The sequence below is a fragment of the Ahaetulla prasina genome, chromosome 2 (assembly GCF_028640845.1).
Source record: "Ahaetulla prasina isolate Xishuangbanna chromosome 2, ASM2864084v1, whole genome shotgun sequence".
Lineage (NCBI taxonomy): Eukaryota > Metazoa > Chordata > Lepidosauria > Squamata > Colubridae > Ahaetulla > Ahaetulla prasina.
In genome coordinates this window covers 19,712,664-19,737,470 of record NC_080540.1, presented here as the reverse complement: position 1 = coordinate 19,737,470, position 24,807 = coordinate 19,712,664, and the positions used below count along the sequence as shown (strand labels likewise).

Genomic DNA, 24,807 nt, shown 5'->3' with positions numbered 1-24,807 from the left:
AGTTTATAAATTCTCATTGTTGCAATGATAAGCTTAAAAACATGCGTCATAAGACAAATAGAAGTCAGAACAGGGCTAAACAATAGCCAGATAACAGTATCTTGATTTTGCAGCTGTTTTTGCTTTCCACAAAAACAGTTCCAATTACATCAACTAATATATACCTTAGCTTCCATAAGATATCCTGGCCACGTGACCTATTGTCATTTAATGAATCATTTGAAATCTCTTGAAGCAGAATTCTCTTTTGTTTTCATGTGTGGCGTAAAAACCCACAAGAGTCTTAATTTTATTTTTTATTACCTGTAATGAATGTAGTCCCACTGGATGGGATGAGATTTTACTCTCCTGTAAGGAGCACAAAACTGCAGCCTTCATAATGTAGACTAGGAGTCTCCAAACTTGACAACTTTTAAGACTTGTGGACTTCAACTCTCAGAATTCTCCATACTGGCTGGGGAATTCTGGGAGTTGAAGTCCACAAGTCTTAAAGTTGCCAAGTTTGGAGATCTCTGATTTAGACTTTCAACAAAGAAATGTTGCAAAAGAGCTCATCGGGACGACACTATTTGTCGTCCCCTTGGAGTGGGGACATCCGTGCCAGGATTCTTCGTAGCGCTTTTCATGTGGACTCTCCGATGGCTAACCAGGTGGGAGCTTTGGTTAAATCTCTTCCCACACTCTGGACACTCATAGGGTTTCTCCCCTGTGTGGATCCTCTGGTGTTTATTCAAGTCTGAATTCCGGACAAAACTCCTCCCGCACTCCAGGCAGTTGAATGGCCGGTCCCCAGTGTGCATCCTCTGGTGTGCCAAGAGGGCTGAGCTGTAGCTAAAAGTCTTCCCACACAGGAGGCATTTGTACCGCCTCTCTTCCTGGTGAGACTTGCGATGGACCAGGAGCTGATGGAGCATGCGGAAGGTTGCTGGGCAGTCAGAGCAAGTGTGCAGCTTCTCGGTGTGCGTCTTCTGGTGGGAGATGAGATGCGACTTGTGACCAAACCGTCGATCGCACTCAGGACAGATGTATGGTTTTTCCCCCGTGTGGGTCCGTTGATGGGCCGAGAGATTAGAGCTTGTGCTGAAGCATTTCCTACAGTCCTGGCACTCATAAGGTTTTTCCCCCGTGTGGGTCCGCTCGTGGGCCCGCAGTTGGGAGCTCTGCCGGAAGCCCCTTCCACAAATGGCGCATTTGTACGGCTTCTCCCCGGTGTGGATCCGCCAGTGCTTGATGAGCACCGAACCTTCGCTGAAACACCTCCCACAGTCTGAGCAGATGTAGGACTTCTCTCCGGTGTGGGTCCGGCGGTGCACGATCAGCGCCGAGCTGGTGTTGAAGCTCTTCCCGCAGTCGGTGCACTTATATGGTTTCTCCCCAGTATGTAGCCTTCGGTGGGTTAACAGGCTGGAACTGTGGCGGAAGCTTTTCTCGCACACGTCACACTTAAACGGCCGGTCGTTCGCGTACATCTTCCGAGGGCTGCTCTCATAGTCAAAACAGATCTCTTCCGTGAAACTATTCTGATGCATGTCCAGATCCCTCTTTAGAGTTTTCAATGGTTTAGATTCCAGGAAATCTTCGCTTTGCTCAGATAATTTTTTTGTTGGCTGTTCCACATCAACCAGCCGGGCATCCCTCAGAGGCTGAAGAGATCCTTCATTACTGTCTCTCTTGATCCAGTCTTCACCTGCTAAAAGGAAGAGAAGCTGCCCATCGGTCACTTATTCTCTACCGTGAGGCCAAAAGGAATCTGGGATTTTGATCCCAGAGGAACAAATAGGGAGCCAATGTGAAAAAAGAGGGGGAAGTTAAATCTCTCCCTGCACTCAAGACTTTGTATGTCTTATTCCTGATGGAGATAGTCTTATGTTTGTTAAAATTATAAATATCAAAAGAAACATCACTGCCCTGAAGGCAATCACAAAGTCTAGCTCCAGCATTTCTATTCTATTTCTTTTCTGGTTCCTTTAGTATCAAACTGCAAGGTTGAGACAACTGTTGAACTGCTGGTTCTGTGTGTTCAAAGGGGAAATAAAAGCCATTTACTGTACATGTACTAAATCCCATTCTGGAGGTAGGCAGTGATTCATGTAAACTCTTAAGACAGTGCGGCAGGGAAAGAGCTGGCCATGCAGTGTATCACACAGACTAAAAGACATATAGCTATGGTAAAAAGAATGTGTGTATATATTTGTTCTTCTATTTAGCATTTATCTTGATTTCAGGGTCTGCTTGCCTAATTCACATGGCAAAGCTGGCAATGCATGATGAGAAAAGGGTTTGTTCTTTAGCCACCGTGTTGCAAGAGTCTGATGCTGTTTAGACCTGAGAGTAACTAGCCTATACTCACCCAAATGGTTTCTATGCTAAACCTCTAGGGAGGTTTAGAATCTGGATTTCCCTATTCTTGATGGGGCATTTTGCCTAGCAGTTAAGAAGTTGGGCTTGTTGATTGGAAGTTTGAAACCTGAGCACTGTGCGACAGGGTTAGCTCCCATTACTTGCCCGAGCTCCTGCCCACCTAACAGTTTGAAACATGCAAATGCAAGTAGATAAATAAGTACCACTTCAGTGGGAAGGTAAGAGAGTTCCATGTGTCTAGCATATAACCATGGAAGCGTCTTCGGACAACGTAGGCTCCCTTGAAACAGAAAAAGATGAGTACTGCTCCATAGAGTCGGACATGACTGGTCAAGGAAAACCTTTACTCCCCCCCACCTCATTTTTAGTCTAGCATCTTAACCATACCTTGTGTATGTGATTGGCTTTGCCTACGCATGTATTATTTATTTATTTGGTTATTACTAAGGCTATTTGTTCTTGTTGTGTTAGATAACAGAAAGTACTGCATATCTTGCTAGGTACTTCCAATGTGTTAAACCAAAACAATCAAATACACAAGCTTAGTACAACGCAGGAATTTAATGCAATTATGATTCAAATTTATCTGTGAGAAACTACTGTATCAACTTCTCTTAATTTAGAAGAAATACTGGATTGGGTTTACATATCATGTAACATACCAATATTTGTTTTCAGCATGTTGTATGAATCTCTGTGGGTCTACTAAACTTTATGATGACGGTAGCCATCCCAGTGTTCTAGACGCCAATAGTTGTTCATGTTGCCAAAATTCAGTGGCAAAATTGCTGAGGGATGAATTTTGGCAGAAAAAGTCCAAAATAACATTTTTTTTTAATTTGCATTTCTATCCCGCCCTTCTCCGAAGACTCAGGGCAGCTTACACTATGTCAAGCAATAGTCTTCATCCATTTGTATATTATATACAACATCAACTTATTGCCCCCAACAATCTGGGTCCTCATTTTACCTACCTTATAAAGGATGGAAGGCTGAATCAACCTTGGGCCTGGTGGGGCTTGAACCTACAGTAATTGCAAGCAGCTGCTGTTAATAACAGACTGTCTTAGCAGTCTGAACCACTCAAGGACCCAGCAAGATTGCAAAATCTATGACAAAACATACTTGTTTTTACACTTTAAGTCCCCAAACAACTTTGAAAACGTTCTATGATGTTGACATATAGTGAGAAAACGGCACATTGCAACAAGAACTTTATTTCTGGAATGAAAACATTGCAATATTGCTGGAAATGGATTCACCAAATCTCTGGGAAGCAAACCACTCTCATCTCCAAATTCAATCCCCATCTAATTGTATCAAAAATACAGTATGAATTGCCCAACCTGCTTCCTATGGGGATTTCACTTTGGCAGATCACTGTTGGGACCATTATGGTGTCTTGATACTTAGGAAATATCTCAAATGGTTCTTTCAACAGGCTTGGGTTTCCCAAGGAAGTAGGGACCTCCCAAGGCAGCTATCTGTGTACAGCTGTAGGTCCATAATCCCGCAGTCTTATTTATACCTATGTTTTAAATGCTTTTAATTTTTTTAATGGTTATATTATTTACTTGATCGTGTTATTGTATGACGCTGAGAGTCAGGTACGTGAGATAAAACAGCTATATAAATTTAATAAATAAAGGAGGATTTCATCCAAATTAAAGGACGGAAACGCTCTTGCAAGGGGAAAGAAACCAACTCCGATTCTATTTTTCCTGAAATGGAAAAGCGAGCAAACATGTCACAAAGAAAAGACTCTCTTGGCTGGGTTTCACATTACTTTCCCCAGGTTTTAAATCTTTTCTGCCTTCATCCACACAGCCTAGAAGCCACCCCAATCAATCAGGCAACGGCCAGCGCAATGCTCCATAATCATTTCTTTCTGGGCATCCCATCCCTTGGGAGGCACCCGGAAAGTTGTCCAGGCTCCTGCATTCCACTAGCCCCATCGCAGGAACTTACCGGGCTCCATGCCCAAGCGAGGCGCGCCGCTTTAGCTGACTTTCAGTCCCGAAGCGGCTCTAAGCCGCAGCGCCGGAGCGCCGATGCCCATCTCAGAGTCACTTTCCGTCCAAATTCTTGCGGCCTTTTGTGTTGCCCCGATAAGCATGGTGGGAAATGTAGTCCGGAGAGCGAAGAAACGCCCTCTGGGTAGTGTAGTTCTTGTGTGGCCCGCTTACTAAGCGAGGGTACCAAATACAATATTGCCCTTTTGCAGAGATGGGGTATCCTAGTATTAGGAAATCCTATCGGGGGAAGATGATGGTGATGATAGTGAAGCGAGGGATTTCGGGGACAAAGACCCATCTCAGCAAGCCGGTCTCCCAAACGCTACAAAGCTGGCTCATCAGATCTCTCCCCCGCCACCTCCCCCCAAAAAAAGTCGCCTTAAAAACTTTAGAGAACCTTCCTTGCAATCATTTAGAACAGGGGGTCTCCAACCTTGGCAACTTTAAGCCTGGAGGACTTCAACTCCCAGAATTCCCCAGCCAGCAAAGCAAAGCAAATCTGACTGGGGAATTCTGGGAGTTGAAGTCCTCCAGGCTTAAAGTTGCCAAGGTTGGAGACCCCTGATTTAGAAAAATCCTTTTTCTAAACTTTTCAGCATCAGCAAACAACAATTTGCCTTTTTTAAAACAAAGAATGCCAATGACTTTTTTAAAAAAAGGAATAGAAGACAGCGTGGGAAAGAATATTGAAATAAAAGCATATTTAATAATGTTAATTTTTTCCCTTGAGGTATATTTTATGTATATTCAGGGTGTATCAAAAGTGAAGTCCTATAAACAATGTTCCACAGTATATAAAGTATATGAAATTCATCACATTTCTATATTGCCCTTGTCACCCAAGTGACTTTGGGCAGCTTACAAGAAAAACATGTCAGAATAGAAAAGCATAACTAAGAACAAAACATAATTAAAAGGTAGGTTACAGTAGATATAAAATAGAATAGAATAGAATTTATTGGCCAAGTGTGGTTGGACACACAAGGAATTTGTCTTGGTGCATATGCTCTCAGTGTACATAAAAGAAAAGATGCCTTCATCAAGGTACACATTTAACATTTACAACACAAATGATGTATTCAAATTTTCAAATATTCAAATTGTTTGGCATTTTCTTCTAAACATTGTGTTATTGGTTGGATGCATGGCCTTTAAATATTCCTAACTACAGAACAGTAACATTTTCTCTAAAAAAAATAAAATATATTGTGATTAGCTCTCCCCCTCCCTCCCTCCCCCCCTCTCTCTCACACACACACACACACATTGTGTGTCATTCGGTTGTTTTTGACTCCTAGCAACCACATACCCCAGGTAGATAAGATTTTCTCCATAATCTAAACCTAACCTGGTGCACTCATTATCATGTTTATCCACCTTGTTGCTGGTCATCTTCTTCTCTTTCTTTCCATCTTTTCCAGCATCGGAACCATCTCCTAAAAGTTGGATCTTGTCTTAATGTGTCCAAAGTGTGTGTGTGTGTGTGTGTGTGTGTCAGTGTGGAGTGCTTATACAGTATATATAAATTGATTGCAATGGGCTGTATGCATTTGCATATGGGTGCCTGGTTTTGCAGCCTCTGAAGGGAATCTTGTGAAAGAAAAAAGTTTTAGCACAGAGCTCTAGTAGTGTGAGGCCTAAAAGTTCACTTTCAAAAATAGGACAAAGCACAAAAAGAAATAAGACACGATCTTAAATACCTTTTCCTTTCAAAGTTCATCTGCTGTGAATGTTTATGCTAAAGGTCTTCTAGTGATTATTTTCGTCATTTTTGAATGTGACATCCAAGGAAAAATCTACAAACATACATTGATTTATTTGGTTAGCAAACTGGAATAGATTTAAAACCTGTAGGATCCAGTTTTAAGGGAGATTACTCTAGAGCGCCCTACCTCTACTTGATGTAAGATGTATTGTGCATTATTTATTATATATAGTGTATAATATATATAATTATATATAATTTATAATATTAATATATATAATGTTTATATATGTATATGTATATGTATATCCAATCCATACATGCAGCAGACTGACACCCACTACGAAGATATAGCACGACCACGAACACGAAGCCAAACAGCAGCAGTGCAGCTCACCAGCTCAAATCCCCCTGCAACTCAGACTAATCTGACCACAACCAAGCCCCCACCCAAACAGGACACACCCCCAGCCAATCAGAGCACAGCCAAGCTCCCACCCAATCAGTTCAAACCCTCACTAGCAGTTAAAAAGGAAGAAACAGCTGCAATCCCACATTGCTCCCAGAAGCACGAAGCTGAAGCCTGAAGATGACGAATGAGACTTCGTCGAAACGTTGCCAAGACACTTCCAATTTTACGCGGGAGAAAACCCGAATAACCAAAGACCTACATACAAACACCCGCGAAAACCTCAGAAAACAAATATTTATATTTATATGTATATGGAGAGAGAGAGAGTGTTTATATATTGTGTGTTGTTTATCTGCGGTGGAAAAGCAGGAAGTAATGTTGCATGATCTGCTCTTATCCCGTGTGCACATATTTCGAGCATTATGGGGGTTATATTCCAGAACTGAGGCTTACAAAAGAATTTTTAAAAACCGGTTGAAAAACGATGAAGCAAGATTAAGTATCTGTGCGGAGTCTAACGAGGTGTACTCAGGGCAGAATGGAACAGTGAAGAAAAATAAAACATAGTAAAGAAAACACTCCTATAATACTCCTCGTCTCCTTTATTCCCATCGTTGTTGCTTGAGCTGCAAATGATCGAACTAGCTAGCCCTTTGGAAAAATAAAGAACGACAGTATTCATTTATGGTATTTTGCTCCTAAAAAGTGAAAATGAAGTGGGGGGAAAAATTCACTTCGCCCAACGTGGGGCTCGAACCCACGACCCTGAGATTAAGAGTCTCATGCTCTACCGACTGAGCTAGCCGGGCTGCTGAAAGCCTTTCTTTCCAAAATTTTACTTAACATAACATGTATTAATTCTATATTTCTGAGTTCGTTCTGCTATACTGCATTGTACTTTACTATTTAACTACTATTATTGTCTCGGTAGATGATGTGAATCTTGACCAATATTACCTTCTTTGGAAAATTGCTTTGAAGTTTAGGATACAGCGTACAAACCAGCAAAAGACTATTGGAGCACTTTGTTCTGAATTGCTATGAATCATTATATACATTATGGAAAAGAAGAGTTTCCACTAAAGTACAGACATCCGAACTATTGTTTTTTTAGGTTTATGTAAAAGTGAAGGAAAAAGAAGGTAGCTGTTTCTGCCCGGTTTCGAACCGGGGACCTTTCGCGTGTGAGGCGAACGTGATAACCACTACACTACAGAAACCAGCTGCTTCCTGGCCTTCCCCTATAGCCTACAACACTTTAATGCTGAAACTAAGCCGTTCGCAAAATGTTTTTTGTTTTCTTGCAATTATAATCCGCTCCCAGAGCGAATCGATAGATATTTTTAAAACTAGTATCCTGCAAACCAATGCTGGGAAGCAGCCAGTCGAGATGGAATATAGAGGCTATAATCATCTTTATTAAGTCTCCAGTAAAATCTGCAGGGATCCACAAGTACTATATCAAATATAGGGGTTCTTACCGCAGCTAGCAAAGCTGCTGGCCCCTTCACCTTATCCAGAGGGCTCCCAGAACTGGAATCAATAATTTCCATGCAGCCATAGGGTCCAAAAACAGCAGTCTGTTTTACTCCATCGTAAAGCTACTGCTTTTCTCTGGCAACATGCCTATTTCTGTAGGATCAGTTCCATTTTTTTTTACTCTATTTACAGGCTTTATTGGACACTGATGTATTTCCAATACAATAAATGCAGTAGAATAATGAATATTGTGATATTCAAGTCTAAAATACATGTGAAAAATAGGTTAAAATAGGCAGCATTAGTAGAACAGTGATTTATAAAGAGTTTTTCATGAATTGATCACATCCACTGGGATTAAGATACATAAGGGAGGGGGAATAATTAATTAATAATAAAGTTAAAATGCCTTTTTTCCTCCTGAAACTGCCAAAAAAAATGTTAAATGTTCAAAGCACATACAAGTAGTCCTTGACATACAATTCGTTTAGTGATCAAAGTTAAAACAGAACTGAAAAAAATGATTTATGACTGTTGTAGCATCCCATCACATGATCAAAATTCAGATGATTGGCAACTGGTTCATATTAATGACGGCTGCAATATCCCAGGGTCATGTGATCCCCTTTTGCAATATCCTGACAAACTCAATGTGGAAGCCAGATTCATTTAACAACCATGTTATTAACAACTGCAATGATTCATTTAATGGTGACAAGAAAGGTCATAAAATGGGGCAAAACTCACTTAACAAATGCCTCACTTAGCAACAGAAATTTTGGGCTCAATTGTGGTCATAAGTAGAGATCTACCTGTTCATCTATATTTGTCTAGAAGGGCTTATATGCCATTCCAGACTAAAACTCTACAACTCCTTTACCTCAAACTTGCAGTAAAACAGGCATGTCATGATAATCACACATCAAGGCGACACTACACTACCTCATTTCCATATTCTTAATACCCCTTGCAACAACATCGAGATATTCATACTATGTAATTTGTATCTGGAGTGTGACAATTTTGTTCCTTCAACCTGCCACATTGAAAGGCAGTGTGCCAAGATTGTTGTACATATCATTAAAATATGCTTTATTTCCATTTTTATTCATAATGGTCAGATCTGCCTCCATATGAACACCTATTTATGTGATTGTTAAGAGTCAACATTAACTTTGTTCAAAAAATGGTGAAGGGAGATGAAATTTTAAAAAGAGTAAGATTTTGCCACCTAGATTTCTCTCTTCCATGTTTCTTTGCTCATCTTCCATTTTTGTTTTGTCACATGCTACAACTTTAAGGAGATGTAAATTGCCTTTAATCCACTAAATTGAGTTGTTCTAGGATTGGGGAAAACCAAGTATTTATATAAAACAATATTTATACAAGAAATTGTCTTTAAAAGTCAAACATACATCTGTAATCCAAAGATAAATCTTTATTCGGAAATTTACCACTGGAAGGAGGAGGAGGAGGCCGAAGAAAAAGGCGGAGACGAAGAAGAGGAGGAGGAGGAGGAGGAAGAAGAAGGAATGGAGCAAAAGCATAGTATACAATTAATAATAATAATAATAATAATAATAATAATAATAATAATAATAATAATAATAATAATAATAATAATAATAATAATAATAATAATAATAATAATAATAATAATACAGAGAGGAAGGGAATGCATCTCAAACTAGGGGTCTCCAACCTTGGTCAATTTAAGACTTGTGGACTTCAACTCCCAGAGTCCCTCAGCCAGCAAAGCAGGCTGGACACCCCTGTCTTAAACTTAAACTAATCCTGCCAAGACTGCAGACATAACCACTGCAACACAGACTTCCGGTGCATTTGTCGGAAACCTGTAAAGCCGGATCTTCCGGCGTGTGACCATAGCGACGTCCGACATGGAAACCTTGGGGTTGTCAAAGTCGTTATGGGCTTCATCCACTGGGATCGTTTAAAGCGCCGCGTCCTTGGCCTTCCGCCCGTGCCTGCGGGCCGCGGAAACTCAACGGGGGCGGCAGGCAGAACTCGCACGCGAAACTCAGTCCGGCGCGTTCGTTAGGGACACCGGCGAGGGTGGGCGCCTTACCATAGAGAGGAGCCGTTCTAGAACGCCTCTCGGGATTTCTTTTTCAGTTCCGGTGTGAAGGTGGCGTTTGGGGATGGGGAGGAGGAAGGTGATAGTTTTGATAGAGTTCGGTCGGTGGGGGGGGGACGGGCGGACGGACTGTCAGCCTGGCTCCGGCGGTTGTGGCTCTTGAGGGCGAGCGAGGAGGAAGAAGAAGAAGAAGAGGGCGCGAGCTCTTAGGGAGCAGGGAGGGGGGCCTCGCAGGACCGGCAGATCCCGGGGTTGGCCGAGCGGACTGCAGGGGCCGAAGAGAAGCGGGCGGGGGTGCCTCCTCTTCCTCTTCCTCCTCCTCCTCCACCCGAGTATCTTTGGGGAGGGAACTTTCCGGCGGCGAGCAAGCAGGGAAGGGACTGGAAGGCCTGGTAAGGCCGAGGGAGACGCTCGGCCTGTCGGCGTTTCTTCTAGTCGTTCGGGGCGTGGAGACCTTGGAGGGCTCATGGCGTCAGCAGTAGCTGCGGGGGGCTCCGGCGGCCCTCTGAACCCCGTGGCCACCCTCCACGAGGAAGCCGTCTGTGCCATCTGCCTGGATTACTTCACTGACCCGGTGTCCATTGGCTGCGGCCACAACTTTTGCCGCGTGTGCATCACTCAGCTTTGGCGTTCGGGTGAAGAAGAAGGCGCCGATGTGGGAGCCTCTGGCTCGGAGGGGGATGCTGACGATGGGGGCATCGATGACCTGGGGCCCGAAGAAGACGGGGATTACGACGACGACAACGACCTGGAGGACAATGATTATTTAGGCGACGGAGATATGGGTGACGAGGAGGAAGATGATGATGATGCATCCAGGGACGAGTACGATGATGAAGACGACGATGTCTGGGACGATGACGACAGAGAGTACTGGGACCAGGAGATATGGGATGCTGCTATCGGGAGTGATCTGTTTTTTGATAATTATGATGAGGATGAGGAAGTCATGGATGAAGAGCCAGAAGAAATGGCAGAATACACAGCCCCGGCGACTCCACCTACTCCGCAACGGCAGTCTTTCACTTGCCCTCAGTGCCGCAAAACTTTTCCTCATCGCAATTTCCGACCCAATCTTCAGCTGGCCAATATGGTGCAGATCATCCGACAGATGCATCCACAACCACAGAAGCCTGCCATTACGTCAGCTGATGTGGTGGAGATGGCAGCAGCGGGGGATTCCTCAGGGGTACCATCTACTTTAGCCGAAAGTCATGCTCCAAAAGCCCTGTGTGAGAAACACCAGGAGCCACTTAAGCTCTTTTGTGAGGCAGATGACGAGCCCATCTGTGTAGTGTGCAGAGAGTCACGAGCCCATAAACACCACAGTGTTATGCCACTAGAGGAGGTTGTGCAAGAATATAAGGTATGGAATGCAACCAGATGGTGTAAATGCTAGTGTGTAATCTTGTTAAGTTGGATCCTTCTGTGTTATAAAAGCATTTATAGTACTATAAATTTTGCCAGGCTTTGACAAACATTAGTGGTGTATTACTATAAATATAGAGTCCCTGCTTTGCAGACCCCTGGGTGATGTGCTTATGCAAATATATAAATATAAATAGATCAGTAAAAGATACTCGGTAAAAATTCTCTTATTTAATTGCCCTGTAATTTTCTGTCAAAAACAGAATATATTGTAACTATAGAAGTTACAAATTTAGGTCATTTAAGAGAGAGATGGGATTTTGTAGAAGCTGTATTGTAAAAATAGGAAATCTGTTTGCATCAGAAGTATCCAAATACAGTGTGGTAACTATGGTACCAGGACATGAGGATTTAATACTTATTTCTCTGAACATGGGATCTGAACTTCAAAGTTTCTGCCAGTTGCTGTTTTTATGAATGTAGAACATAAATACAATTAAGTTGTGGCACTCTAGTTATTCTGGTTATTTTTAGGCTAAACTCCAGGGTCACTTGGATCCATTGAAAAAGAAACTGGAGTCAGTTCTAAAGCAGAAGTCAAGTGAAGAGGAAAAGATAACAGATATCAAGGTAACTTCAATATTCCCTTAATTCTCTTACATTTCCAGTCAGTCTCTTGTTTGAAGGATCACCTTATTCTTAGTGTATGTTTTTATTAATAAAGCTTGGTGAAGAGGAAACATCTTGTCTTAAGAACGGATAGTTGTCTTTGCCTTAAGAAAATAATTCCTTTGGCATTATCCTGAAGTCAAGGATTTAGAGAAGTAGAAATCTCAGATTCTTAACTGACATACCCAGGATTCAATCTGAATTTTAGAGGCCTGGTTTTAACTATAAAGTATATAGATGGCTTTATCTGCCAGTCATGAGAATTGTGCAATCCCATTCTAAATATCTGCTGATATTACCTCTCAGTCTGAGGCTATATGGGCCGTCAGTATTAAAATTGGTCTCGTCTTCTAATTTCTTTACTATTCTTCTTGGTCTAAACAGAGGTGATGTTAAGTAGAATTTCAGGTTTTGCCTAGTTGCAAAATGCTTAAAATAGTTGAAATCAGCAGAGCTCTATTCCTTTGCAGAAAGTCATTTTTATTTCTTTTCTTGTAAACTGTATAATAATTGGGATTGTTTTATTGATTTAAAACATTCATACAACATTTAGGGAGAAAGGATTTTAATGGATTCAACGAGGGTTGATTTATTGCTTGTGATTTTGCCTCAAGCATGAGTTTAAAAGCGGGAAAAGATTTTCTGTTTTTCCACCATAAACAAGCACAGATACGGCATCTGCCAGTTGTACAGATTGGCATGATTGCTGTTGTTTATAAAACCAGGCAGGATTGCCTGGTTCTGCTGCCTGCTAAAGAAGCTGACATAGATTTAATGTTCTGTGCCATAAAGTGGCATAGTCCGAAATCTTGGCTGTGTACCCTCTCAGCGTTGCCTCCTTGTTCCTTTCTTCATCTGCCCCAGAACAAGATGAAACTTGATATGAAAGAGTTTGAGTCAGACTTTGAGCGGCTGCATCAGTTCCTGGTTGGAGAGCAAGCTATGCTGCTTCACCAGTTGGAAGATCGCTATGAGATACTACTAGCCAGCCAGAGTAGCAACATCTGTCACCTGGAGGAGCAAGGTGCTGCCCTAAGCCGTCTTATTGCAGAAGCAGAAGACAAGAGCAAGCAAGATGGTCTGCAGCTGCTCAAGGTAAAATCTCTTTCCCCAGTTGCCCGGATTCCTTTTTGTGACTGGTCCCCAGCACACCTACCTGTTATATATAATTATAATGATTAAGAACAAACACAAAGATATAAGCCTTCGGATTGCTTGATCTGTTAAAATAAGAATTTACCCTGTGGAATATATATTGCTTTAAAAGCTATCTGGCTTGTTATCTAAATCAAGCATGGTTTTAACAATCCTGATGGTGGAATACGAGCATAGCAATGATCTGAAAGACATGCCTAAAGAGCAGCAATGTTGAAATTTAGCCTTGAGAGACTCTTGAGAGATTTTGAACTTAGAACCCTCAGACTGCATTATTGACATTTAGCAGCTGAATTTTGGCAGCCTGATTTCAGGCTGCTTTTCAGAGATAGTTAAGGGTAGTAGCAAGAGTAGTTTGTTTTCCAAAGATGTCCCACTTCCATTAATGCTAGCCTAACGAAAGGGCCCAAAATATGGAATAATTATTTATTTATTTATTTATCATATTTGTATACCTCCCTATCTCCCTAGGGACTCAGGGCGGTTCACAGGCAAATAAAAAAGTATATATAAATACAGAATAAAATATCAATTAAAAAACTTATTCTACACAGCCAAATAATTAAAAAAGAACAATATAAATAATAAAACCCATTAAAACCAATATAAATTTAAAATCTAGTCCAGTCCTGCGCAGATGAATAAATATGTTTTAAGCTCGCGGCGGAAGGTTCGGAGATCCGGAAGTTGACGAAGTCCTGGGGGGAGTTCGTTCCAGAGGGTGGGAGCCCCCACAGAGAAGGCCCTTCCCCTGGGTGTCGCCAAACGACACTGTCTAGCAGACGGCACCCTGAGGAGTCCCTCTCTGTGAGAGCGCATGGGTCGGTGAGAGGTATTCGGTAGCAGCAGGCGGTCCCGTAAGTAAATTAAATAGCCTCTACAGAAAATCTGATCTCTTGGTATTTCCCATCTTTATTTCAGGAGTATGTCTGGGCATCTTATTAACATCTCTTACTGTATTTGAACACTTAACTGTTTAGTAGAAAATGGTCTATAACCTAAATACTAAAACGCCTGTGGATTTTAAGGAATTTTTTTTCCAGCTGTGTAGGACAATTTCCTACAATGATTGTTTCTCAAGTTGCATATGCGTTGAATTTAGTACATGTGATACATTATATGTTTGAAAACTACAGTCCCAAATAATAATGTATTTGGGGTTTGTAGATATTCAGATATTCACTTTAGAAGGGGATTTGACTAATATTCTGTTCAACTGGACAGAACTAGAACTTTGAAATCTGTTCAGATCATTGCATTGAATTAGATGCCCCACACATTAGTTTGTATGATTTGGACGGTATTACACACATGTAGAAATGTTTTTGTTTTTTTTAAGATCTGTGTTTGAATTAAAACAGGTTGGTTAGGAGGTAAGAGCTATTAAATGTGGGAGATAACAAAAAATCATTTCCATGCTAATTTGGATAGCAGGTAAAACTTTTCCAAAGCTGGAGTGGTTGAGAGGGTTGAGAACCGTAAAGATTTTCAGGGATCCTTTTGGCCTTCAATAAGGCCTTAAAGAAATGGGGGGTCCGGAGGTGAAACTGAGCCTATGCATTTGTTATGCTGATTTATGATTTGAATTTTTTTTTATCCTGTCTTCTGCTTCTGGGTGTTTTTCTGTTCTTTTTGTTTCTTATTCTTTCTTTTCATATTGTCAGCTGCCAAATTTTAGATGAGCAGCCATAGAGAGGAAGAAAGAAAGACTGGCTGGGTCCCCATGATTTATTGCTTAATAGCTATAAGTCTTATAAGAAGTTCATAAACGATGCTCAAAGTGTGGAGGCCAGTTTCCTGGGGAGGGCAGGAATGCTGATTGTGTCAACAGTCTACTGCCTCTGAGCACCATGAGAAGCACTAAGTTAGGTATCTGTTAAGCTTAGGAAAGGTGGAAAGAGAAATTCTAGATTTCAACTTGCAGGAGATATTTATTTAAATAATTTATATGCTTACCCGTCTCACCAAAGACATGCTGGATGACATATAAAGATTTTATTTTTTTAAAAAAATCCCCAAATCCACAGTTTATAAAATCAGTATATAGCATAAGGAGAGAGCTGAAGACATGGCTTTTTCCCAAGTATTGGGATAATGTGAGGTTAAAGTGGAAGATAACGTGTGGATTGCCTCAGGGAAGTATGGCAGTAGCATGTGTTTTTTTTTTTCTTTTTTGATGGTTGGTTTTATTCTTTTTTATTTCTATTATGTACATGTTGTTTTATATTTGATTATAAGCCACTCATAGGATGAACAGCTATACAAATATTTTAAATAAACAAAACCTATACTGTAGAATATACCTGGAGGTTTTTTTTTAAAAAACCCCATTCCATTTCAGATAACTGGAACAACAATATTCTATCAAGCAATGTGGCTTTGCTTAACATCAGGGTTAATACTGGGGGTATTATCAAAAATTGTAATGCCTTCAGAAAGGGCAACTGGATTGTAACCATCCAGATCTTGGGGGAGGGGAGGGGTGTGCTGTTATTGCAGGTGCAATAACAAAATTCTATGAGGGGACAGCAGTTTCATACTAAGAAGGCTATCACCTGTTTAAAGTGAATCATCCTGATATGCAATATATCTAGCCGTAGAGCGTCAAGGATCTGGGTAGTATCAGTCACATTCAAGCCAGGAAGCCTGAAAAATAGTATTTCTTCAAGGGAAGCTTTTGAACAACAAACACAAGATTTGGAGCCCCAAGAAATCACACACACATACACACACACCGAAAAAGCAAGAAAACCCTTTCCAGGAAAAACCCACAGGAAATTGTACAGGAAATTGGTTGTCTTCTTTGAATCTATTTGTTGTGTTTTATAGCATCTAGGTGTACGAGCATCCTAATCGCTTTTCTTCTTTTTCCCTAGGATTTCAAAGGCACGTTAGTCAGGTTGGTTGAATTTCTTTTAGTTATTTCTGGTTTACATTCCTGAAATTTGTGCTTCAATGTTAGCGAGGTTGTATCTGACAGTCTCTTTAAAATTTAAGGGCTTTTCACAAATACCTTTGAGCCAATTCTGCAAATGACAGGTTGAATACTCCAGAATATCTGGAAATCTCATCATGTCTTGTCATTTGGTTTGAGTTAGTATTAGCTGAGGGATTTGTACTAATTTCCCATCAACAGGAAGCTACACTCCTCAAAAAATGGTATGAAAACTTGAGATAGATCAACTTAAATAGATCAGTTAAATAGCACTGAGGTTGGTTAATGCATGTATGGCAGTTTGCCTGGGAAACCTAGATCCATTTATTTATGCTTAGTCATGGGGGAAAAGTATATGTAGCAGTATCTTAATAGTTGCAGCTCAAAAGATTGTGTAACTGGTAACATGCAGCTATAATTATTTTACTGAGTCTAGCTGCTGTATCTATTAGACTACATTAAAATATCATTAGCAAAGTTAATTTAAGAAGCTAAAACTGTGGCTTTCCAAAGATTTTGTTAGACTATTTACTGGAAACCTGTTCACTTATATCTTTTCTGTATGTATGGACCATCCAGAGAATGCCTAGTTAATCTAGGATCCTGTCAGGGTTCCAAGGAACACCCCCAATGAAATAAAGCTCTGAGGCTTGAGGTTCCTCAAAGTTTCAATTTATTAGAGATGTCATGTTAGCACAGCTGGGAAAACCCGAAACTGAAAGCTGACAGTTCACAGTTCACAGCCCTGTCCCACACCCACAAGTTCATCCCATTGTCCAATCAAGTCTTCACACTCAATTGGATACAATCTTCAGGCAGTCTCCATCAGACACAGGATGTCCTTGAATACGGAATGTTGTTATGACCAACTTTCTACCGTTCCAACAACAACCCCCTCCCAACTTCCCTAGCTAAAATATGTGGCAGTTAAGAGGCAAAAAAAAAATTGCCTTCCAAAACTGACAGATCCAGGGGAATTGCAGTGTTTCAGCACTGCTCTCTATTGTGGTCAAGGATGGTATTTGTGGCAAAGTAGTTGGTTTGTTAATGTGGTACACCTGACTGTACCCTTCTAATCAACCGATCATAGTCCTTTCTGACTCTTATTGGGAACAGAATAAGTAGGTCCCATGAAAAATCTTCATATGCATGTGACCAGAATGGCTTCATCCTGTAGCGATAGCAAAGGCACTTAAGACTTATCTACTACTCCATAATTCTTTACTGCACTCTGGGGGGTTTACAATGTCAGCATATTGCCCCCAACAATCTCTGTCTTCATTTTACTGACCTCAGAAGGACGGAGGGCTTAATCCCTGTTAGGATTGAACTTCAAGCATTGGGCAGAGTTTGAGTGCAATATTGCAAATAGATTTGATGAGGGCCAACAAATCTTCCCCATGTTTTTTTTATTATTCTCCTACCATTTTAATGAATACTTGCTTCTTGTCCATTTCTGTGTGAAAATAATATGGAGAATTTAACACAAATAGAAAAGTACTGCTGTAGCAGCAGAGTTACCCTAGGAATAGACTTATCAGGGTCCAGTATGTTATATTTTCTGTTCTTCTTACTCAATGATTTTCTTGCTGGTTGCCATTTATCTCGTCTTACATGTTTGCTCTCTGTACGGTCCCTTTGTCAGGTGTGAGAAGATCACATTCCAAGATCCAGAGATGGTGCCAGTGGACACAGGAAAGAAATACCGGAACTACTTCCTTATAGATGTTTTAATGAGGAAGATGGAGAAGGTCTTTAGCAAAGCACCTCAAGGTAAGGAGGTAACTGAGCTGCTGCTTTTCTCCTGCAGTTAGACATGCAGAGAAAAATACATTTGCTCCTAGCCGTGTTGTAAGGACTTGCCTCTCCTCTCTCTTCAAGAAAGCAGAACTGTCCCGCCCCCGTCGGAGTCTGAATCTGCAGCGGAAGATGAGCTGGAACAAAAACTGACAGCGAGTGAGAGGGCATCTCCGTTGGCCTTGGAGGAGGAAACTGGGGAAGGGCAGAGTCAGTCCAGGCAAGGCTGTTTGGAATTAGTTAGTCCTGCAGGCAGGGAGGAGGGCAAGAGCTCAGACGAGGAGCAAGAACCACCCCCTCCTGATGCAAGGGCTCAGAGAATGCAGAGAGGGCATGATCGGTGCAGACGGAGCAGGCCATGCGCAAGGAGAGTGCCCCACTTCAGCAGGCACACCTGGGATATGAGACTTAAGGAGACGCCGTGGTGGGAGGGGGCGGGTGGCATTTGTCAGGAACAAACGCTGAGTTCCTGAAGCGTTGTGTGCCAATGTTAGAACTTGCCAAGAGTCCTTGCATTCTTTGTTGGCGCTGTAGACTAATTATCTGGATCTTTTGCTCCCTGAACTTCTTGCTTGGCTCTTGTTTTGCCAAATACATTTGGGATTTATTGGCGTGCAGCCTTGGTGCAGACAGCGCTGGGTTGGAATAATTGCAGCCAGAGGCTGCTTGAGGTTTGTGTGGGGGTTTGTTCCCACTGTCAGGGTTCCAAGTAACACCCCTAATGAAAGAAGACTCCAAAGTTAAAAGTTCCATTTTATTAGAGATGTCATATTGGCACATCTGGGAAAACCTGAATCTGAAAGCTTCCAGGTTTTCCCCACCCAAAACAAAGTCCACGTCCCTGCCCCAGCACCCATATGTCCATCACATGATCCAATCAGTGCACCGTCCCTACTGGAGATGCCTCCCAGTCACAGTTCTCCAGATGCAGGGCAGCATGTCTTTGACTCTCAAAGAAAAGAATGTTATTATGGCTAGATATCTCTACAACTCCATGCAATCCCCCTTCCCAGTTTCCCACAGCACTAATTGTGGTAGCCCTGAAGATCCAAAGAAAAAGATGGCCTCCAGGGCTGACAGGCTGCCCCCCCACAACCGATGATCGTGTCCTGCAACGAGAGGAACGTAGGGGGTTAATTCAATAGTTCCGAACCAACTCTCTCCCCCTCCCCCAGAGGACCCTCTGGCTTATCAGGGAATTTGTCATGGAATTGCTTCACTAATCTGTCTGCCTTTACATCCCAGCTTTTAACCCAAGTAGCCTCAGACAAAGAGTACCCTTTCCAATGGACTAAATACTGTAATTGACCTCTATACAATCTAGAGTCTAGGATTTTCTTAACCTCATAATGGGTTTCCCCTTGCACCACTATAGGCTTGGGCGCCGGTCAGGTCTGTGGCCTCAGTCTTGAACCGACTGCCGGCTTTAGCAAACTTCAATGAAAGACAGGATGCACTTTCCCTAGTATGCATGGGCGGTTAAGCTGGGTTAATTACTTTTACTATTAGAAAAGGTCCTAGAAACTGAGGTTCCAGCTTTTTACTGGACAACTTCAATTTTATGTATTTGGTTGATAGGTAAACTCGATCTCCCACACAGGAAGGGGGGGCTGGAGAGATCAGTGTTTGTCCACTTGTTTTTTATACGCCTCAGAGGCTTCCACCAGCTGAACAGTTGACCCTGTGTGTCCTTCTGTAGAAGCACAGCCACCACCGCCACGTCGCTGGCATCGGCCTGGACAATGAATTGTCTTTCAGGGTCAGGGTGTTGAAGGATCGGCTCCTCGGCAAAGAGCCGCTTTAATTTTTCAAAGGCCCTTTGGCAGTCCATTGACCAAGTGAGCGGTTGGTCGTGGTTTTGTGGGAGGGGGCTGTTTTTAATAGCTCCATTAAGGGCAAGGTGACTTCTGCAAATGCTGGGATGAATTGCCTATAGAAATTTGCAAAACCCAGAAAGCTTTGGAGTTGTTTGCAGGTGCGTGGAGGCTGCCAGTCTAGCACTCCTTTCACCTTCCCTGGGTCCAGTTCCACTCCTTTACTTGACCCTTGGTAGCTCAGGTAGTTTAGGGAGGTTTTATGGAATTCACATTTTGACAGTTGCTCATAGAGCTTTACAGCTAGGAGTTTTTTTCAACACTTGCCACATTAGCTTTACACGTGCTCCTCTAGAGTTTCACTGAATATGAGAATGTCATTCAGGTAAACTAGGACTCCTTTATACACTAGGACCCCTTTATACAGGTGCACCTCGTTAATCAGTTGCATGAAGACTGGGGTGGGGGGGAGGGGGCTTCTAGGCCAAATGGCATGACTTTGAATTGGAAGCTCCCAAGCGGACAGTAAAAGCGGTCTCCCATTCATCCCCTTCTCTAATCCGCATGCGGTAATAGGCGTCTCTTAAGTCTAGCTTGGTGAACACCTTGCCCTTCGCTAGGTGGCTTAGCATGTTCTTCATTAAGGGGAGGTGAGAGGTGTTTTTCATGCAGACAGTATTAATTCTGTGAAATTAATTCTGTAAAAATCCACGCAGAGCTTCATCCACCCCTGTCTCTTTTCTCTTTAAATAGTACAGGGGCTCCCACTCTGGATTTGGCAGGCTGGATGGAACCCCATGCTAAGTTGACGTTGATGTATTTTCTTAATTTAGCCATTTCCTTTGGGGTCATAGAGTACATTTTTGGCCTCCAGGGCTGACACTTTGCTCTGGGACTTGCCAGAAACATGGGAGCGTTTGGGGAGCTTTGGAGCAATAAAGAGGCATTTTGAACTGCCAGCTGTTTGTGTTATCTCTGTGCCGGGCCCTGGGCCATCACAAGAACTCTTGAAGCAAGCATTATTTCAAAAGGAAACTTTTATTGAGAGAAAGTGATAGCAAGTAAAGCAAGGCAGGATCTGAAGTTCCCATTTAAAACCGTTAGGGAGGGGTTTTCTGTAACGTTTAACCTATGTCCAGTCTGAGGTGAGCCAATCCACCGGTGCGAAGTTGTGAGAACAACTTGAGCTGAGAAGGTGATAAGAAGCTTTCTCAGGCGCTGCTTTTTGCCCATTCGTTCAGAGCTGAGACAAAACAAATGGCCCCAGGCCAATCCCTCCCCCTCCCTTTCCCAAGCAGCTACATCAAAGTGACAGGAAGACCAGAAACAGGAAAGAGGTTTGTAAAGGAGCATCCAGGGGCCCCCTCCCTGCCAGAATGGCAGTGTCCCGATAGGGATCTAAGGTCTTTTCTGTTTAGACTTCTACCCCCATGTTTTGCAGGAGTTCAAATAGATGAGTGTTTCTCAAACTTGGCAAATACTGGCTGGGGAATTTTGGGAGTTCAAATCCACATATCTTCAAACTTTGAATAACACTGTTATAGAGACCAAAGTTTGGCTCCTTAGTTAAACCGTTTTTCTCTTCTTCTTTTTTTCCTCCTACAGCGGATTTGACTCTAGACCCTGAAACAGCTCATCCACGGCTCACACTTTCTTCAGACTGTCACAGCGTCCGACTTGGGGAACGTTGGCGGGATCTGCCGGATAATCCAAAACGCTTCGATTCCGATTACTGTGTATTGGCTTTGCAGGGCTTTTCGTACGGTCGCCACTACTGGGAAGTGGAGGTGGGTGGCCGGCGAGGGTGGGCTGTAGGGGCAGCCCGCGAATCGGCCCGACGAAAAGAGAAGTCCAGCAGTGGTTCCCACCAGAAACGGGAGATCTGGTGTGTAGGAACCAATGGTAAGAAGTACCAGGCTTTGACTACCACCGAGCAGACGTCCCTCTGTCCAGCTGAGAAATTACGGCGCTTTTGTGTCTACCTGGACTACGAACGAGGCCAGCTAGGATTCTACAATGCTGAAAACATGGCTCATATTCACACCTTCAATGCTTCATTTCGCGAGCGCATCTTCCCCTTTTTCCGCATTCTTTCCAAGGGGACCCGCATAAAAATCTGCAATTGATGCCATTGCGGCTGTTGCGCATAGCTGAATTTATCCCTCGAGGCCTCTGCTTCATCCCATCCCCCTACCTAATTATGCTTGATAAGAGTTTCTCATCATCCTTGGACTTTGGTGGATTCCTTATCTAGCTCTTATTTTGGATTCCTTTTGACAGGGATTCTTCCCTTCGGTGAATTCAGTTTTGCACAGTTCTACTTTGTCTGGTTTTGACCAGGTCATGGATCTGACTTTATCTTACTCATGGTTCAGATCCACTTTAGCAAAAAAAAAAAAAAAAAAAGTGCTTTCTCTTTCCTTATACTTTTGGGGTATGCTCACATGTCAGCTGATTATACCGTTCTCATATTTAGGTAGCTGAGCTCCTGACCTTCAGAAGAGAAATTAGACCTTATTGAGCATGCAATTATAATGTTTGGTGGGACCTCACATGGCTTTTTGACTTGGGTTGAGCAGTCCAAGACTTGTTCTTGACTTTCCTAAGGATACCTAAAACTTTCTAGTCAGGCTTTGACAACTTAAAACAAAATATAGATGTATGTGTGGTAACTTTTCTCTGTTTTGAACTCCCCTGATCAGACAAGATGACTGTTCCAATATGTTCTTGGGGTTGGATCAAAATCCATGCTTTAAGCTGGGATGAAGAACATGTGACCCTCCATATGTTGCTGAATGACAGTTTCTAAGAGCCGCAGCAATCATAGCCTATGTTGAAGGATACAGGAGTTATGGTCCAGTAACATCTGGAAAATGAATAGCCCCAAATGTTACGTCTGTGTTGCTGTCACCAGAGCCCGGATTCCTGTAGCGCTCACAATAGCTTTGCATTTTGAAGTAATCATATGGAAATATTTTGACAGATTCCTAATGCTATTATTCCTCGTCAACTGCTCCAATGCCTGTATTCTGATTTCCTGTTTTTGCAATTTACTAATAACATTTAAAAAAAACAAACTACTGCAAGTTCTGTCCCATGTTCTTCTTTACACTAGTTTCATGTGATGTTCCATTTGAAATGTCTCTTAATCTTTGATGCTCTTTTCTATCTCTCCTGCCATTTATCTATTCTAAAATGTCATATGCTGGCCATTTGGAGCAATGACAGTACCAAGTGCTGTTGAGCTGTTGAATGTCAGTCATGTTTGTAGATGTGTGTGCTCTCCCATCAGATGCTAAGATCCCATTATTGCTGTCTTAACTCGCCCTCTCTTTCTCTGCCTTCCCACCATCTGCTTTATATAACTTAGTTTAGTTATCCACTAGTTTTAGCCTTCACTGTGGAGTCTTGAACCTCTGAAGGCTTCAGCTACTCCAAACATATGTGGTTTTTTAAAAATTCTTTTTTTGGCTTGACAGAGCTGCTTCTGAACTATTTTTTGCTAAAAATATTAAAAGGAAATCTAGTTTTTTGGGAAAAGGTTGAGAGATAAATAAAGTAAGAAATGATTACATGTTAAAAGCTTTGCTGTTGTGATTTATTTGAATACTGAAAATGAGAAGATTCTTTGAAATTAATAAAGCGGTCCAGGGTTGTTGCTTTTTAATGATATGAAGAATTCTTAGAATATTCTTCTGGAAGGACTACACAATCCAACAGTTTCAGTTAAAACGAAACTGTTTTAAGACTAAGGTCTAGAGTAGAATACTGTAAATCTTGTTAGCAATCCTACGATGTAGGGCTGAGTCTCTGCAACATGTTCGATCATTCACCTGCTGGGCACATCCCAGCAAGGGCAAATATTTTTTTCAATTGCAGTGAGCAAAACATCTTTAAGAATCCTAGGACTAGAATGGACCTTGGAGGCCTTCTAAGTCCCGTGATGGTGAACCTATGGCACACGTGCCACAGGTGGCACACGGAGCCATATCTGTGGGCATGCAAGTATTGCCCTAGCTCAGTCCAGTGCGCATGCGTGCGCTGGCCAGCTGATTTTCGGGCCTTCTGGGCCAACCGGAAGTCGGGAAACAGGGTTCTTTCTGGCCTCTGGGGGCCTCTGAGGGGTGGGAAGCCTCCCCAGACCTCTGGAACTTGGGGAGGGCAAAATACAGGCCTACCGGGCCCACTGTGCCAGTGTGCCAAAAGCGAGGGGAGTGCGGGGGGTCCCACACACATGCATGGGGGGACAGTGGACAGGGCGGGGCATTGAATTATGGGTGGGCACGCGCACGACACTCCCTCCTGCGCTCCTGCTTTTCTAAAAGGTTAACCATCACTGTTCTAGTCCAACTTCCTGCCCAAGGAACTCCAACTCCATCCTGGATAAATGGTTGTCCAATCTTTTCTTGAAAACTTCTCTGGGAGGCAAGCTGCTCCATTGATTGATTGTTCGGTCAGGAAATTCCTCCTTATTTCTAGGTAAAGGTAAAGGTTCCCCTCGAACATATGTGCTAGTCGTTTCCGACTCTAGGGGGCGGTGCTCATCTCTATTTCAAAGCTGAAGAGCCAGCGCTGTCTGAAGACGCCTCCGTGGTCATGTGGCCGCCATGACTCAATGCCAAAGGCGCACGGAACGCTGTTAACTTCCCACCAAAGGTGGTCCCTATTTTTCTACTTGCATTTTTTATGTGCTTTCAAACTGCTAGGTTGGCAGAAGCTGGGACAAGTAACAGGAGCTCACCCCGTTACGCGCCACTAGGGATTCAAACCACTGAACTGCCGATCTTTAGATTGACAAACTCAGCGTCCTAGCCACTGAGCCACCACCTCCTATTCCTTATTTCTAGTCTACATGTAAATCCGATCCACTCGTTGAATGTATGAATCTCAAAATGCACACAATTGTTTATGGCAGAGGTCTTCAAGCTTGGCAGCTTTAAGACTTGTGGACTTCAACTCCCAGAATTCTCCATACTGGCTAGGGAATTCTTGAGAGTTGAAG

At 42.5% G+C, this 24,807-nt stretch overlaps 2 protein-coding genes and 2 non-coding genes across 9 annotated transcripts; 1 reads left to right on the top strand and 3 right to left on the bottom strand.

The window, feature by feature from the left end:
- Nucleotides 1-4,443, bottom strand: LOC131191208 (zinc finger protein 239-like). 5 transcript variants are annotated; one of them, XM_058169103.1, is made up of 4 exons: nucleotides 4,330-4,424; nucleotides 3,336-3,386; nucleotides 2,565-2,641; nucleotides 1-1,690 (listed from the first exon to the last, which is right to left on the bottom strand). In XM_058169103.1, the coding sequence occupies exon 4, from the start codon at nucleotides 1,527-1,529 to the stop codon at nucleotides 552-554; it is 978 nt and encodes a 325-aa protein (XP_058025086.1). In that variant the 5' UTR covers nucleotides 1,530-1,690; nucleotides 2,565-2,641; nucleotides 3,336-3,386; nucleotides 4,330-4,424; the 3' UTR covers nucleotides 1-551. The 5 variants fall into 5 exon arrangements, with proteins under 5 accessions (XP_058025086.1, XP_058025087.1, XP_058025089.1 ...); XM_058169104.1 differs by lacking the exon at nucleotides 3,336-3,386 and having other exon boundaries at nucleotides 4,330-4,427; XM_058169106.1 differs by lacking the exon at nucleotides 2,565-2,641 and having other exon boundaries at nucleotides 4,330-4,422.
- Nucleotides 4,444-7,229: 2,786 nt separating this feature from the next.
- On the bottom strand, nucleotides 7,230-7,302 carry TRNAK-CUU (transfer RNA lysine (anticodon CUU)). Its single transcript has one exon. It is a non-coding gene; the product is annotated as a tRNA-Lys (tRNA).
- Nucleotides 7,303-7,640: 338 nt separating this feature from the next.
- Nucleotides 7,641-7,713, bottom strand: TRNAV-CAC (transfer RNA valine (anticodon CAC)). Its single transcript has one exon. It is a non-coding gene; the product is annotated as a tRNA-Val (tRNA).
- A 2,071-nt stretch (nucleotides 7,714-9,784) lies between these two features.
- Nucleotides 9,785-22,882, top strand: TRIM41 (tripartite motif containing 41). 2 transcript variants are annotated; one of them, XM_058169076.1, is made up of 7 exons: nucleotides 9,785-11,433; nucleotides 11,970-12,065; nucleotides 12,969-13,199; nucleotides 16,136-16,158; nucleotides 17,840-17,967; nucleotides 18,076-18,211; nucleotides 21,411-21,573. In XM_058169076.1, the coding sequence occupies exons 1-7, from the start codon at nucleotides 10,534-10,536 to the stop codon at nucleotides 21,430-21,432; spliced, it is 1,536 nt and encodes a 511-aa protein (XP_058025059.1). In that variant the 5' UTR covers nucleotides 9,785-10,533; the 3' UTR covers nucleotides 21,433-21,573. The 2 variants fall into 2 exon arrangements, with proteins under 2 accessions (XP_058025059.1, XP_058025058.1); XM_058169075.1 differs by lacking the exon at nucleotides 18,076-18,211 and having other exon boundaries at nucleotides 9,793-11,433; nucleotides 21,411-22,882.
- Nucleotides 22,883-24,807: the final 1,925 nt, after the last annotated feature.

Coding starts and splice junctions, on each gene's coding strand:
- TRIM41 (XM_058169075.1), top strand. CDS start 10,534: ATGGCGTCAGCAGTAGCTGCGGGGGGCTCCGGCGGCCCTCTGAACCCC. Junction 11,434..11,969: donor AGGTTGTGCAAGAATATAAG/GTATGGAATGCA, acceptor GGTTATTTTTAG/GCTAAACTCCAGGGTCACTT. Junction 17,968..21,410: donor CTTTAGCAAAGCACCTCAAG/GTAAGGAGGTAA, acceptor TTCCTCCTACAG/CGGATTTGACTCTAGACCCT.